This window comes from Passer domesticus, chromosome 2 (assembly GCF_036417665.1).
Source record: "Passer domesticus isolate bPasDom1 chromosome 2, bPasDom1.hap1, whole genome shotgun sequence".
Classification (NCBI taxonomy): Eukaryota; Metazoa; Chordata; class Aves; order Passeriformes; family Passeridae; genus Passer; species Passer domesticus.
In genome coordinates this window covers 26,888,711-26,902,223 of record NC_087475.1, presented here as the reverse complement: position 1 = coordinate 26,902,223, position 13,513 = coordinate 26,888,711, and the positions used below count along the sequence as shown (strand labels likewise).

Here is a 13,513-nt window from a genome sequence, read left to right as displayed (position 1 = left end):
CTAGCGAGGAGAGAGCCTCCACAGCTCTCCCGGGGAGGTGCCCGGAGTGTCCCCCCGCACGGAGGGCGCTGCCCGCCTCCCGTCCCAGCCGAGGGCACGAGGGGCAGCGCGGCTGACAGCGACACCGCCCACACGGCCCCGCCGCCCTGAGCGCGCGGCGCGCCGCGGCGCACGAGGTTTACCGCTGACGCGCGCCCTCTGCCCCGCCCACCGCTCACTCCCATTGGCTGCCCGAGTGAAGCCACGCCCCGGGCGCGCGGTGGGCGGGGCGTCGGGCGCGGGGGGGGCTGTCACGTGACGCGCGGGGCCGCTCCCGCCGCCCTCGGCCGCGCCGGGATCCGGAAGCGCGCGCGCAGTTCCGGCAGTTCCGGGGCTCGCGCGGCCGCTCCGGCGCGCGCCCTCCTCGATGGCGCACATCACCATCAACCAGTACCTGCAGCAAGTAAGCGACGCTTTCACCTCCTCTTTAATGAGCCGTGGGCCCTGTTTGAGTGTGCGGGTGTGCTCTGGCTTGCTGCAGATGTGGTGCCGCGGTGAGAAATAAATCAGCGGAGGAGGAGTGGTGCGGTGGGGGAATAATAGATCCCCGCAGCGTGCGTGGGGCACACAGCGTGCCAGGGTGTCAGCTGGGATGCCTGAAAAGTGGGGGGGTTTCTGAGGTAGTTTGTGTGTGAGCACCGCCACGGAGGGCTCTGTGTCTGTGTGTGTGTGTGTGTGTGTGTCTGTATATCTCTGTGTGTGTATATATATGTGTGTATGTCTCTGTGTGTGTGTATATATGTGTGTGTGTATATATGTGTGTGTCTGTGTGTTTGTGTCTCTGTGTGTATATATATGTGTGTGTCTGTGTCTCTGTGTGTCTGTGTCTCTGTGTGTCTGTGTCTCTGTGTGTGTGTCTGTTCTGTGTGTGTGTCTCTGTGTGTGTGTGTGTCTCTGTGTGTGTATATATGTGTGTGTGTGTCTGTGTGTGTATATGTGTGTGTCTGTGTCTCTCTGTGTGTGTATGTGTGTCCAGGAGCGGGTGCAGCTCAGGTTTTTGGGAGCAGAGGGCTCGGAGGCGCACACAAATGCGGACACAAGTTGTGACACAGAGGATGGAGAGGCAGGAGCAGAGCTGCAGGGATTCCAGCCTCCTGGAGCTGTCACTGACCAGCTTCTTGTGTCTGCACTCTGCGTGGTTCTTGCTGGACCGTGGTATTCTCCTCACTGTTACCATCTTACTTCGTCTGGCATTAGTTAAGGCACAAAAAGAAAGTAATTTAGTCTCCAAAAATGGAGCACCTGAGACCTCCCAGGACAGCGGTCTGCTCTGAAAAGCCCACGTTTTGTGAGGTTGACACTCCGTTGAACATTCAAGATGAAAAAATATCTCGCAGACATAAACTTGCATCTTCTTTTTCCTGAAATAAAAGCTACCACAAATTTCTGAAAGAGTCTAAACAGTTGATTTTCCCTTTTTTGTTGCTATTTTAGTCTACAGCATTTTTTCCCATTTGGTATGAGCTTTCCATACATCAAAAAGATTTTTTTTTTCATATTGGGACACAAAAATATGGCAAAGCACAAGCAATGGGAAGGAAACCCTTAAGAAGTAATGCCTAAAACTACCTCCATAACTGAATAAATTTCCACCTTGATGTCACAATAACCTGTCCAAGCAGACTGTTTTTACAAGGAGTTATCTTTAGCAGGAAGCAGGATTAAACCATTCTTCCACAGAATATAACATATGCGGTCTTAGCAGGTTTCAAAAGCATTTGATACAGATAGAATATCAGCCTAATATCAGGCCTTGCCTTTGGAATGATATTTGCATGTTAAATCTTCCTGTCTTCATTTAAAGCATTTCTCAAAGATTGCATCTTTGCATCCATGTTTGGTGCCTATAAGTCCAACTGGAATTTTAAAAAGCTTACCCAAATCTGGCTCCCAACTGCTGTTCAACAGTGCTAAACCCATGTACATACATCTGCTTGCATCCTACAAATAAGGAAAAAACCACAATGATGTTCTCTCTTCCTTCTCCCTGAGACCTTTTTGAACAACAGGTGTATTGGAAATACAAAAGTACTTATTCCATTTTAAGCCTTTAAAAACTCACATTTGATTTGATATTAATATGTATGAATATGTACATATATATGTATGTATATTTAATATGTAGTGGTAACTAGGTGGTGGCTTCTGTAGTTGTGGAAATATGTTGTGTTCCTGTTGCTGGATTTTATTCTGTAATGTGACTGTTTACTTTGGTAGGTACAAGAAGCCATTGAGACCAGAGATGGTACATTTTGTGCAGAATTAGTATCATTTAAACATCCACATGTTGCAAACCCAAGGCTACAGGTGAGGTTGTGTTTTTTGACCTTTTGTTTTGCTTTTGGTTTTCCCAGCTCTATGTGTGGGTTCCTTTCCACTGGAGAGAAACCTCAGAAATCTGTTTCACAGGCTGAGGTAGTATCCCCATGTGGGTTTGTTTCCCTTTTCTTTTTACAAGGATACTAGATATAATTTTTGTTTTCTGGTTGGCTCTTTGTGTTCCGTTTTGAATTGTTTTCTGGATAGATACAGTTTTGAATGTCCTTTCTGACCAGGTCTGCATTAGTTATTAGCATAGCACTATGGAAGGCACTATAAACAAAAAAGCAGTGGGCAGTGAGGGCTTGGTGTTTGTGTGTTTTGGATGCTTTTATTTAAGGCTGGCTCTGTTCAGGTTCTGGAGACAGAGTGCACACTAGTAATTCATTATTTTGGATATGATTGTTAATGTGATTTAAAGTTCTGGTAGATGCATACTAGAGGTCCCTTCCAACCCTAGCAAATCTGTGAGAACTGCCATGACAAAATATGCATATGATGTTCTGTTTCTGGTGCATTGGATGTTCCTTTAATGTTTTATTGATTTATTCTACACTTAGCTTCCATCTCCAGAGGAGAAGTGCCAACAAGTTTTGGAATCACCATATGATGAAATGTTTGCAGCCCACTTAAGGTAAAGGTGGGCCCGGAATGTAAAGTCAGTTGTGAGGTGTGCAGCAGGGATGGGAAAGGATATCCTTAAGTTTACTTTCCTGTTTCAAAGGGCTTACACATGAAAACTTGGTGTTTGTTACTCTTATAAATAATGCTAGAATTGCAGGAAATAAAGACTTTCTTTCTCCTCTCCACGTGAAGTTTGCTCTGTGTACCTGGCTGTCATCTGTGTATGGCCATTGGCACAGCTTTGGTGTCAGTGCTTCCTCTCTGCCTACTAGCTGCACAAGAATTTAGAGTGAAATAAGCAAGGGAAATAAATATTTTTAAAGGGAATTTTAGTCATAAAAGTATTCTTAAGAGAGCTTAGTATCTAAGTAATTCTGCGATGCTTTTACTAAATAATTTTCTGCATCTAGTATCTTTCAACAATCTTGCATTTTTAAAATTTAATCTTGCTGACAGTTTCAATAAGCACTAGCTTATATAAAACAAATACCTATTAATCTCTAGCATCTGTTTTCTACAATTATCAAGCTTAGTGCTCTATTAAAATACTTGTGCCAATTTTTTAGGAATGCTTCTAGTCATACTGCTTTGTGCCTTAAATAAACTGTAAACCTTCATGCTTGGTAGGGCATAAAAATAAATATTTCATTTATGGATATTTTCTGATGCACTTATTCACCTTTTCTTTGACAGGTGTACTTATGCTGTTGCAAACCATGACTTTGTCGAAGCATACAAATGCCAAACAGTTATTGTGCAATATCCTTTTCCATAAATCTTGCATATTGTTTTCAGATTAACTTCTTGTAGAATAAGTTTTCTTCATGGTTTTTAAAAATCTAATAGAACGTGGTCTGCTTCCCAATACACTTCAGCTGTTTAGGTTTCTAAACAAGGAAATCCAGATGCATTCTTCCTCCAGCTTTCTATAGAGCTAAGAAAGAATGTTTTACTTGGCTCTAAAATAGAATATTAATTTCTCCCAGAATATAGGAGAGTCTCAAATCATTATAATACCTTGCAGTTTGTGTGTGGCTGGTGGGGAAGATAATGATAAAGAAGCTTCTATCTTATCTCTGGCCAGTGTTTCTTACTGCTGCTGCCACTCAAAGGGGTGCATGGCTGTGCTCACTTTCTTCCATACTGTAACTCAGCTCCTCAACTTCTTGATGGTATTTTGATTTCTAGTCTTTCATGAATTCATATGTGGTACCACTGAACAGCTGTTTCTGAAATCTGTGCTTCATTTCATGGCATTTTAAATTTTCCTAAATACCATACATCTTTCCTGCGAGCATTTCAGGCTCATAAAGAAGAAAATTGGTGAGTACATGGTAGAAAACGACTAGAAAATATACTCATCTTTTCCTAGTATAATACTATTGGAGTCAAACTAAAATTATAGCTATACTTCTATTTATCCCCAGTGATACTAAAATCAAGCCTAATTGGCATTGTTGCCTGGTTGAGTTTTCATACACAAAGTGTGAAAACTAAACATCTGAGCTTAATTACATAGAATGGTCCATATGCAAATACATGAAGGATTTGTTCAAAGAGAAGTGGAATTTTATTAAAGCCACACTAAAAAAGACTTTAGAAATAATTATTGTAGTATAGGATTTCTGAAATACTGAGATCTTGAAGAACTGTCCCTTTAAGAAGTGCGTCCTTCTTCATTTAAAGATTAATACATAATTTTCTAGCTGTATGACCAACTAACAAAAAAATTGCTTGTTTCCCATGTCTCACTTATTGCTTGATTTGCACCTACTAAGTATATTACGATTTTCTTTTCCAGGGCCTTACCTATTATGTATTCTGTAGCCCTTGATCTTCGAATTTTTGCTAATAATGTAAGTAGATCTGATTAACAGCCTCATTACTTTTATCTGTTTGGTATTTCCACAATAGAAATATTTTTACAGAGTTTATTACACAGTCTATTTTTGCTCAGTTCTCTTTAACTCATGGTTAAGGATTTTGTTGACATGCTAAATTCATCCACTCTTATTGAAGGATGAGGTTGCTCGATCTGTCCACCTCCTCTTGGCAGATGGAACTAGAGGAGTTCTGAGGACATGAATGCAGCTCCCAGCAGTTGCTTAGGACTTAGGAAGGGATAAATATTTTCTTTATTGAGTAGCATGTGGTGTAAGTCACTATTTCCATGTTATCCCTGGGATTTGGTGGAAATTGGAGGTATCACAGACAACCAAGCTGATCTAACCATTCACCAGATCTGAAGAGGGAACTTTCTGCTCCCCTTTTCCAGATGTGTGAACCACTTCTGAGGCTCTTTGGAGCCCTTGGTGAGCCCATACAACTGCTGACATGCTAATAATCCCCAAATTTACATTATTTTTCTCAGGCTGGTGAATTGAAGTAGCTTGTGTAGGGATCTATTGAGAACTTTCAGGCCAAGGTAGGTGGCAGAGTTGTGATTTTGTTTGTAGCCACTTCACTGAAGAGTTGAAGCTGGAGTTCAAGTGAGGTTAGGGTTTGACAATATCCAGTATTTTCAGTGTTCATCCCCTCATCACTCTCATGCTCACTTACCCACAAAACCACATGTGGAATGGGAATGCTTGCAGAGTGAGTACCTTTTGTGTGTGTGACTGCTCTGCAGCAAGTCTCAGTTCGAATGCATGAGAAAGGGTAGTGTTGAATCAGTCATGCTGGAAGTGTTTGAACTCTATCTTCTGACCTTAGTGTATTATTCAGAGGATTCGGTTTCAGGGAAGACCTCTGCTGCAGAATGCATTTCCATTTCTTTTATTTATGTTTTGGCTAGTGAGAATGCAAACACTATGATAAAACTTTTAGAAAGCATGTAATAAATATATACTTGCTATATTTTTTCTGTTGAAGTTCTGCATTAGTCAATGTGTAGATCTTTCCCATATGTTGACAACTGAATTATTATTTTTCTCTTGCTGCTGTAACATATGTTTTATCTTTCTTGTGGAAGTCTCAGGTCCCAGCAGTGTGTGTTACTGCTGGAAACTGTTGAATATGGTTTAGAAATAACATCTAATCTTTGTGCTGTGGAGAGAAATTGAATTATAAATTCTAAAACTCAAACTCCATAATTTTTTTCTAGGCTCTTGGTCTTTGTACATTTGAGTTGAAGTGTTAATGCTCCAATTGAGGCATTAAACTTGAATTTAGGTTTCTGAGAGCTGCATTAAGCTGAGTGATACTAAAGGTAATAGTGGTCAGTGCTATTTTCCAAGGACTGTCCTTCTCTACATTGGGGTTGGTACGTGTCCAGGAGCCTCTCCGAGTGTTTTCTTTTGTTCTGGGAGCTTGACTGCCTTCTAGATTTGGGAGATAGCAGCCATGACAGATCTCTTGCTATAACACTTTATAAAATCCTAAATTAAAAGACTAAACTTTGCAACCCAGTGAACCACGGTGTAGAATTGCATATTGTTTCTTGCTAGGCAGATCAACAGCTTGTGAAGAAAGGGAAGAGCAAAGTGGGTGACATGTTGGAAAAAGCAGCAGAGCTGCTGATGGGCTGCTTTCGAGTCTGTGCCAGTGACACGTAAGTGAAAGACCCTCTGCTGGACTTGCACTAGTAAATTACTGAGAACTTAATGAACTTTGCTTCAGTTTTCCCACATACTTAGACCAAATATGGGTCTTAGAATGAACAATTCTGAGGCTTGTCTCTTCTCATTTATTGTCTTAATCTCTTGACTGTTAACCGCAGAGGGAGAACCCTCACTTGAGGTTTAGCATTCCTAGCAGGTGTTGTTGGGAGGGACTGATGTCCCTGTTTCTCAGGAAAGATGATAAATGCTTCTGTGCCCTGTTAGTTGTGAAGTTTGCTCTATTAGAATTAATTAGATGGAAAAGAGGTGGTTCTGGTTTCCAGTGTTAGCAATTCTAACACTTCTGAAGTGGAAAAAATGCTTTTTTTCGGGTCTTTCTTTCATCTCAGGTATTATAAGCCACTTCTGTGCTTCTGTATGTTGTCTGCAGACTGGAGTGAGTACCCTGATGCAGATGAATAATATCCTGCATGACATCTTTTCATTATGCTGAGAAAATATATGTCATAGCTACACCTATGTTTACCCTAAAAATGCTATGGAGTGAATCCCTGTGGAATGAATTTACTGTGAGGATAAAGTCATTATTTTCTTACAATGTTCAGTACTAGCAGTTTTTTTCTTTTTCCTTATGACAGTCGAGCAGGCATCGAAGACTCAAAAAAGTGGGGCATGTTGTTTCTTGTGAATCAGCTGTTTAAAATTTATTTTAAGGTAGGGTTCAAGTCTGGTAAGCTGTGTTTTGTATTTCATATTCGAAGTTAAACCCACCCTGGTTTTATATGATATCATCTATCTACACTCTGATTAAATTGTTGGGGTTTTTTTAACAGATCAACAAGCTCCATCTCTGTAAGCCCTTAATTAGAGCAATTGACAGCTCAAATCTGAAGGAGGAGTACAGTATGGCACAGAGAGTTACATACAAATACTATGTTGGACGCAAGGCCATGTTTGACAGCGACTTTAAGCAAGGTACTGTGTGCCAGTAAGACATGTTTATAGTCTTGCTGCTTGGCATGAAAACTTGCTGAAGTTCTGTGTGTGTGTGACTCAGAATTGCACTGATCCAAGAAAAAGTCATGCTGAAAGGTCCAAGGCCCACAGGCTGACTCGAAACAGAGATGAGGTTACATGACACTTCTAATTGTAGTGTATACCCAGCTTTAAAATATTTGTGTCAGTGAAGTTCCCTACAGTCTTATGCATTATGTGTGTGCATTACAAAATGTGTGAGCATCCAAAAGAGTAGGTCTGTAAAAGTTTTGCAGAGGAGCCTTCAACTCTTCAAGTTGTTGTGTGCCACTTAGGAAATCTTCAGCAAACTGTAGTGTAGCAAACTGTAGTTTCTTGATCCATTGATTTTGGAAGATGTACAAACTGATTTTCCTAAATTTCTAATAGAAATGCTTCTAGAGATAAGGGGTACAGCTTCATCACTAACTGAAGCCCTTGACCAACATCTGTTCTGGAGCTGGCTCTGTTACTCCAAACAGTGTGTGCTGCCTTTCAGGCTTATCATTTTCTCTCTATCAGTGGAAGCTGCTGAGAGATTTTCATGCTGTTATACTGTGTGGTCTCACTGGCACATTTTTGCAGCTCAGGAGATGTGGGCATTGCATTCAGCTTTCATCTCTTGAAGAACCTAATCTCAATTTAGGAAATAGAGTGTATAGAGTGACCAGCACTTCTTGAGATTCTCTGCTTCTGTAATAGGAGCACAATAATATTACTGAAATGAGCTGAAAAATCCAATATTACTTGTAACTGTAATGTCTGACATGAATATCTTGACGAGTTTTCTTTGACTTTCTGAAGGACAACTTATCTTTCTAGTAATACTTTGTATTTTGTGTGAATCTCCAATTTTTCTTTATGTATTTTGAATGGCATGATTTTTTAAATACAATTTCAAATGTTATATGTTCAAGGGAGATGGACATTGAGCACAGAATTTGGGTTACAGCTTTAATCTGTTTTTGTGGTTGATTCATGTCCCTTGTTCTTGCAGCTGAAGAGTATCTGTCATTTGCCTTTGAGCACTGTCACCGATCAAGCCAGAAAAACAAAAGAATGATTTTGATCTACCTGCTGCCAGTAAAAATGTTGTTGGTGAGTAGATACTACTTTCCTTAATAAGGGGAAGGGGGTACACATGCAGACTGTAAAACTGATGCTCAGTATTTTCTTGGTTTTCCCTTAGTGGAATTCAGAGGCTATTTTACCCCGTAAAAGCCAGTGTATGCACACCTTGTTATGTGAGGGCAAAAAGTGTTGAGTTGTCATTTATAGCCACATGGGAAAGGAGATAGGAGGGGAAATAACACAGCCAAACAAAAAAAACCCATCTCCAAACTAAACCAACCCGGCCCTCCTTTCTCCCACCCCTCCTGATCTTACTACTTTAATGAAGGTGTATTTGAATTCTTTGGAGAAGCACTCAACAGTGTGACTTCTGTCTTGTAGCAGAGTGCCTCTCTGCTGATCAACTGCACACAAAAGCCAGGGAGGGTGTGGATTCACTAGAAGCAGAATTTTGTCTGCCTCTTTCACCTGGTGGAAGAAAGAAGGGTGTGCAAGCAGATGGCTGAGGACTGTTGAGAGGGGTTTGCCACAGCTACAGCCTGCCTTTGGCTTTTTTATTTGTACCTTGTACATTTTCACATTCAAAGCATGTCAGAAGGGTCATGAAGCAGAGCATTTTGGGTCTGAAAAATCAGTGAAAACTTGTTACTATTTGATAATTTCATATTTCTATTAAAAGAATTAAGCACATGTGTTTCTTGTTCTTTCCCATGTGCTGTGCTAACATTTGTATATCCCTGAATTAGTGGATTATGCTGAGTATTAATTAATTGTGACTTAGGGGACAGGAACTAGATTTTAGAGTTTCCTGTTCTGGCCCTGTTCCTCAAGTTACCCATGTAGAATGTTATCACCTGCCTCTATTGAGTTGCCATTTTCCACCTTCCCCCTGACCTGTTTATGACCTCCCTGCTTTTTCCTTTCAGTGCTTCTTTTCAATTCCTTGCTGTGTCAAGTGGGTGAAGGGGAAATATAGTGGGTATGATAATTGGCTTCTGTTTTCCTTGTTTTAATTGTTGACTTTCTTAGCAGCTGTTTTCAGATCAGTGAGTGGTAGGGTTGAAAAAGGAAAACTTATTAACAGTCTTCCTAAAAGCTTTGTCCCAGTCCTGACTGGGTGCCTTAAGCTGGTTGGTCTGTTAGTGCCTAGAATTACTGTGGCTTTTCTGAAGCAGTTTTAGTGTACAAGAGACATTAAAGAAGCTAGACAAAGGTCATTGCATTTACAGTTGCTTTTTTTAAATCAGAGCCCAAATATTAACACTAACTTCTAACTACTAAAATAGCTTGTGTGTTGGTTTTTTTGTTCCTAACAGCTCTCAGTAAACCTGCAGCCCAGTTCTGCTCTCAGCTAATCCTTCATCCAGGAAAGGAGTTAGCAACAGCATAGCATGATGTAACTAAATTTAAAGTCTGACCAAGTCAATGTGCATTCTGATCTTTGCTGCACGGGGGATAAAAGGCAAAGTTTCTTTTTTATTCTGTAGATGGTTCAGTCTTACCTGATGTAACAATAAGAATTAATTTTGTTTCCTTAAAGTTAACCTTTCTCTCCCGGGGGGGAGGGGGCATGGTGGTGGTGTTTGTTTTTGAGAGAACATTTTTATTTCCGCTTGGAGACATAGAGAAGAAAAAAATCTGTTACAGACTGAGACTGAGATAACACTTGACAACTTGACAAGGCTGAAGCACTGCTCATACTCCTTTGGAAATGTTTGGGAGTCCTGCAGTTATTCTGTTTGTAGATTAGATGATACAGCTATGACATAAAATTTGAATCTGCCAAGGCCTCATGTCACAAGATCTTGATTCTACAAGTTTGATAGATGTTCCCTAACAATAAGTATTACTTGTCCCTAAATCATGATAAATCAGTAGTTATTGTGAGTTGTGCTACAAGGTGTTTGAGAGGGACGAGGGGGTTGTCTTGCAAATACTTTTATTCACTTCTTATTCTGTAGCAAAAAAAAATAATGGTTAAACATTCTTCTTTTTCTCTTAACAATTTTTTTTATAGCTTACTAGATTCTATTTAAAATGCATTTAACTTTACCCTGGAAAACTTGGACACCATTTATTTTTCAGGGCCATATGCCAACAGTTCAGCTCTTAAAAAAGTATGACCTTATGCAGTTTGCTGAAGTAACAAAGTCTGTGAGGTATGATGCTTGCTTTTCTGCTTTGTGTTCAAAAAGTATTAAGTTAAAAGTGTTTCTTTGGGGTGATTGAGGAAGGCAGGGGAAGTATATTCCTATCAAGTCATACTTTCTTTTCTTACTGGTGTGAGGCCTTCTTACTTTTTCATTTCTTTATCCTTGCAGTGAAGGAAATCTTCTCCTTCTGAATGATGCTCTGACAAAGCATGAGACCTTCTTTATTCGATGTGGAATCTTTCTTATCCTTGAGAAGCTGAAAATCATCACATATAGGAATCTCTTCAAGAAAGTGTAAGTATAACAAAAACTACATTTTTGCAAAAGCAGATTTAATATGGTTTCACCTGGGAGTGGGGTAGAATTGTTTATGCTCCTTAGTTTTCTCTGAGAGAGCTGACTTTCTGTTGAAGTGAATTTATTGTAGAAAGGCAATTTTTCTAAGAAACAGAATTCTAAAGTGATTATTTCACAATAACACGTTTTTGCTGTTGTTTCTTTCAGATATTTACTACTCAAAACTCATCAGCTATCTCTAGATGCTTTTCTGATTGCCCTGAAGTTCATGCAAGTAGATGATGTTGATATTGATGAAGTCCAGTGTATTTTAGCTAACCTCATATATTTGGTAAGTGCTGACCACTTGTTGTCTTGTGCTTCCACGCTTCTGACAGTGAAAAATACTAGATAGACAATAACAGTTTATGACAAAAAACTCATCAGTAATCTCCCAGGTTTTCTTAGGGTTTTTTTGAGAGACTTCTGCTCAAAGTGAAATGTTTTCATTTGCCCTGAGGACTTCCTCTAGGTCCTGCTTTTTTTTTACAGGAATCAGTTAAAATTGAAGTTGAATTTCACGTTACAAATTCAATACTGACATTTCTATATATGCAGAAACTTTTGATTTAAAAATAGGAACTTTGAGGTGGCACCAAAAAGATTTGTTCTGCATTTGAAGTAGGAGACTCTTGGTCTTCTCAAATTAGAAAAAAATAGAGCTAGATTTCTTTGGTTCTGTTCCACATTTTGTCTTTTACTCTAAATGAATCTCATTATGAATGGATAAAAGCTTGAAATCTAAATATTTGTATTACATCAGAGGTTGTGAAGCATCACTATAGTGTCAGCAAGAAGATTAACCACTACTCTGTTTCTGAAACATTATTTGATGTGGTCTAGGTCACTGGGAGATTTCTTTCCCTGTTACAACACTATGTCTGAAAAGGAAGTACAATGTCATTTATTTTATTAGGTATGGAATACTAATTGATTAAAATCCTCATTTTAAAGTGAGCAAGAGTGAACTTAGAAACACTTCTGTAGAGCTCTGTCTCTTTGAGGCAGTGTAAGCAGACCCATGGGGGGCCCTGACAAGAGGCTCTCAGTCTGACAGCACCCTTAGTACACAAACAGGGTGGTGGCTCCAGCTTTGTGCTTGCTCTCCAAGTAAGTGACCCACTTACCTAAACTGGACCCTCATGGACATTGAAGTACAGTGGTGCAGTGGTGAGTGAGCATAAACAGCTTTGCTATGGTTAGCTTGTAGGTGTTTGCTTGGGTTGTAGGGCTTGTGTTATCAGCTCTAAGTACTAACTCTGCCTTTTCCTCCTTCTGCCAGGGTCACATTAAAGGCTACATATCCCATCAGCATCAGAAGCTTGTGGTCAGCAAGCAGAACCCATTTCCTCCACTGTCAACAGTGTGTTGTTGAGTATTGCATCTTAGCCATGAAAGTACTCTTCAGATACTCAGCTTGCCCAGTGGGACTGCTCCCAGTGATCCAAGAACACTGTAAATGGTCTGGTTCGTGTCCAGGACTGAAATACCAGGAACTGTTTGTGGCTCCTTTCCCAGAATGGCCAAAGCTGCCAGTGTTACAAAGTGCATTGAAATGAAATGTTGACTTTTAAATGGTAGTTTTCACAGGCTTTCTAGATCATTCAAAGTATCTCATAAAGAAATAAAGCAAAGCATTCCAAATTCCTTCCCAACTACTTAAAAGCTTTTATAAAGTACTTCATGTTACTATCTGTGTTTATCCTTCAGAGGGAAGTATCAGCCTTTGTTGCTTGTGTTAATCCATTCTTCAGAGTGGAAGTAATGTTTTCTTACATGGTTTCCATTTTTTTTTAACTCTCAATAATTTTCCTGGTATTAAATACTCTCTTCAAACTGTCTCTAAAAAATAGAGAAGTGTTTGACACCAAAAGCTTTATTGTGTCAGTAATACTTACGGGTTTGAGTATATGTGGTAGGTGCCCACAGATGGCTTTGGGTTTTTTTTTAATTCTGGTAATATTTTGTTTAATTTTTGTTATGATGAACAAAAATTCATGTAGCTAAATTATCCGTACTCTGTTTTATTTTGCTTCTGGGGAAAACACTACTACTGAATCCAGTATTTTAAGTGTTACTACCCTGGGGGTTGGTTTGTTTGTTTGGGGGTGGTACAATATAACTTTGTCCAGACTGATGAGACAAAATTTTAAATTTAAATTTAAAAACTTTAGTTTTGGGGTTTTAAAATTATTTTTAAAACAAATAAAACATGTATTTTTTGTTGTCTTTGACAGCTGGGTTTCTAACTGACATGGGCATCATTCATAAAGGAAAACATAGATTCCATGTATGAGGGAAAGCATTTTTTAAAGTTTTACTTGTATGGATCCTGAAAGAAGAACATGAATTTGCTGAATCAAACCTCAGGCTACTAGCAACATGTGAAATCACAGA

At 39.7% G+C, this 13,513-nt stretch overlaps 1 protein-coding gene across 2 annotated transcripts; it reads left to right on the top strand.

Moving 5' to 3' along the window:
• The first annotated feature begins 285 nt into the window (after nt 1-285).
• On the top strand, nt 286-13,350 carry PCID2 (PCI domain containing 2). Of its 2 annotated transcripts, none has more exons than XM_064407857.1 (14): nt 286-442; nt 2,257-2,346; nt 2,919-2,992; nt 3,676-3,743; nt 4,266-4,305; nt 4,784-4,838; nt 6,429-6,532; nt 7,181-7,256; nt 7,376-7,517; nt 8,554-8,654; nt 10,713-10,786; nt 10,949-11,074; nt 11,285-11,408; nt 12,399-13,350. In XM_064407857.1, exons 1-14 carry the CDS (start codon nt 407-409, stop codon nt 12,489-12,491), a joined length of 1,203 nt encoding a protein of 400 aa, XP_064263927.1. In that variant the 5' UTR covers nt 286-406; the 3' UTR covers nt 12,492-13,350. The 2 variants fall into 2 exon arrangements, with proteins under 2 accessions (XP_064263927.1, XP_064263928.1); XM_064407858.1 differs by lacking the exon at nt 286-442 and adding an exon at nt 515-533.
• Nucleotides 13,351-13,513: the final 163 nt, after the last annotated feature.

Coding starts and splice junctions, on each gene's coding strand:
- PCID2 (XM_064407857.1), top strand. CDS start 407: ATGGCGCACATCACCATCAACCAGTACCTGCAGCAA. Junction 3,744..4,265: donor CCAAACAGTTATTGTGCAAT/ATCCTTTTCCAT, acceptor AATACCATACAT/CTTTCCTGCGAGCATTTCAG. Junction 7,518..8,553: donor TGACAGCGACTTTAAGCAAG/GTACTGTGTGCC, acceptor TTGTTCTTGCAG/CTGAAGAGTATCTGTCATTT.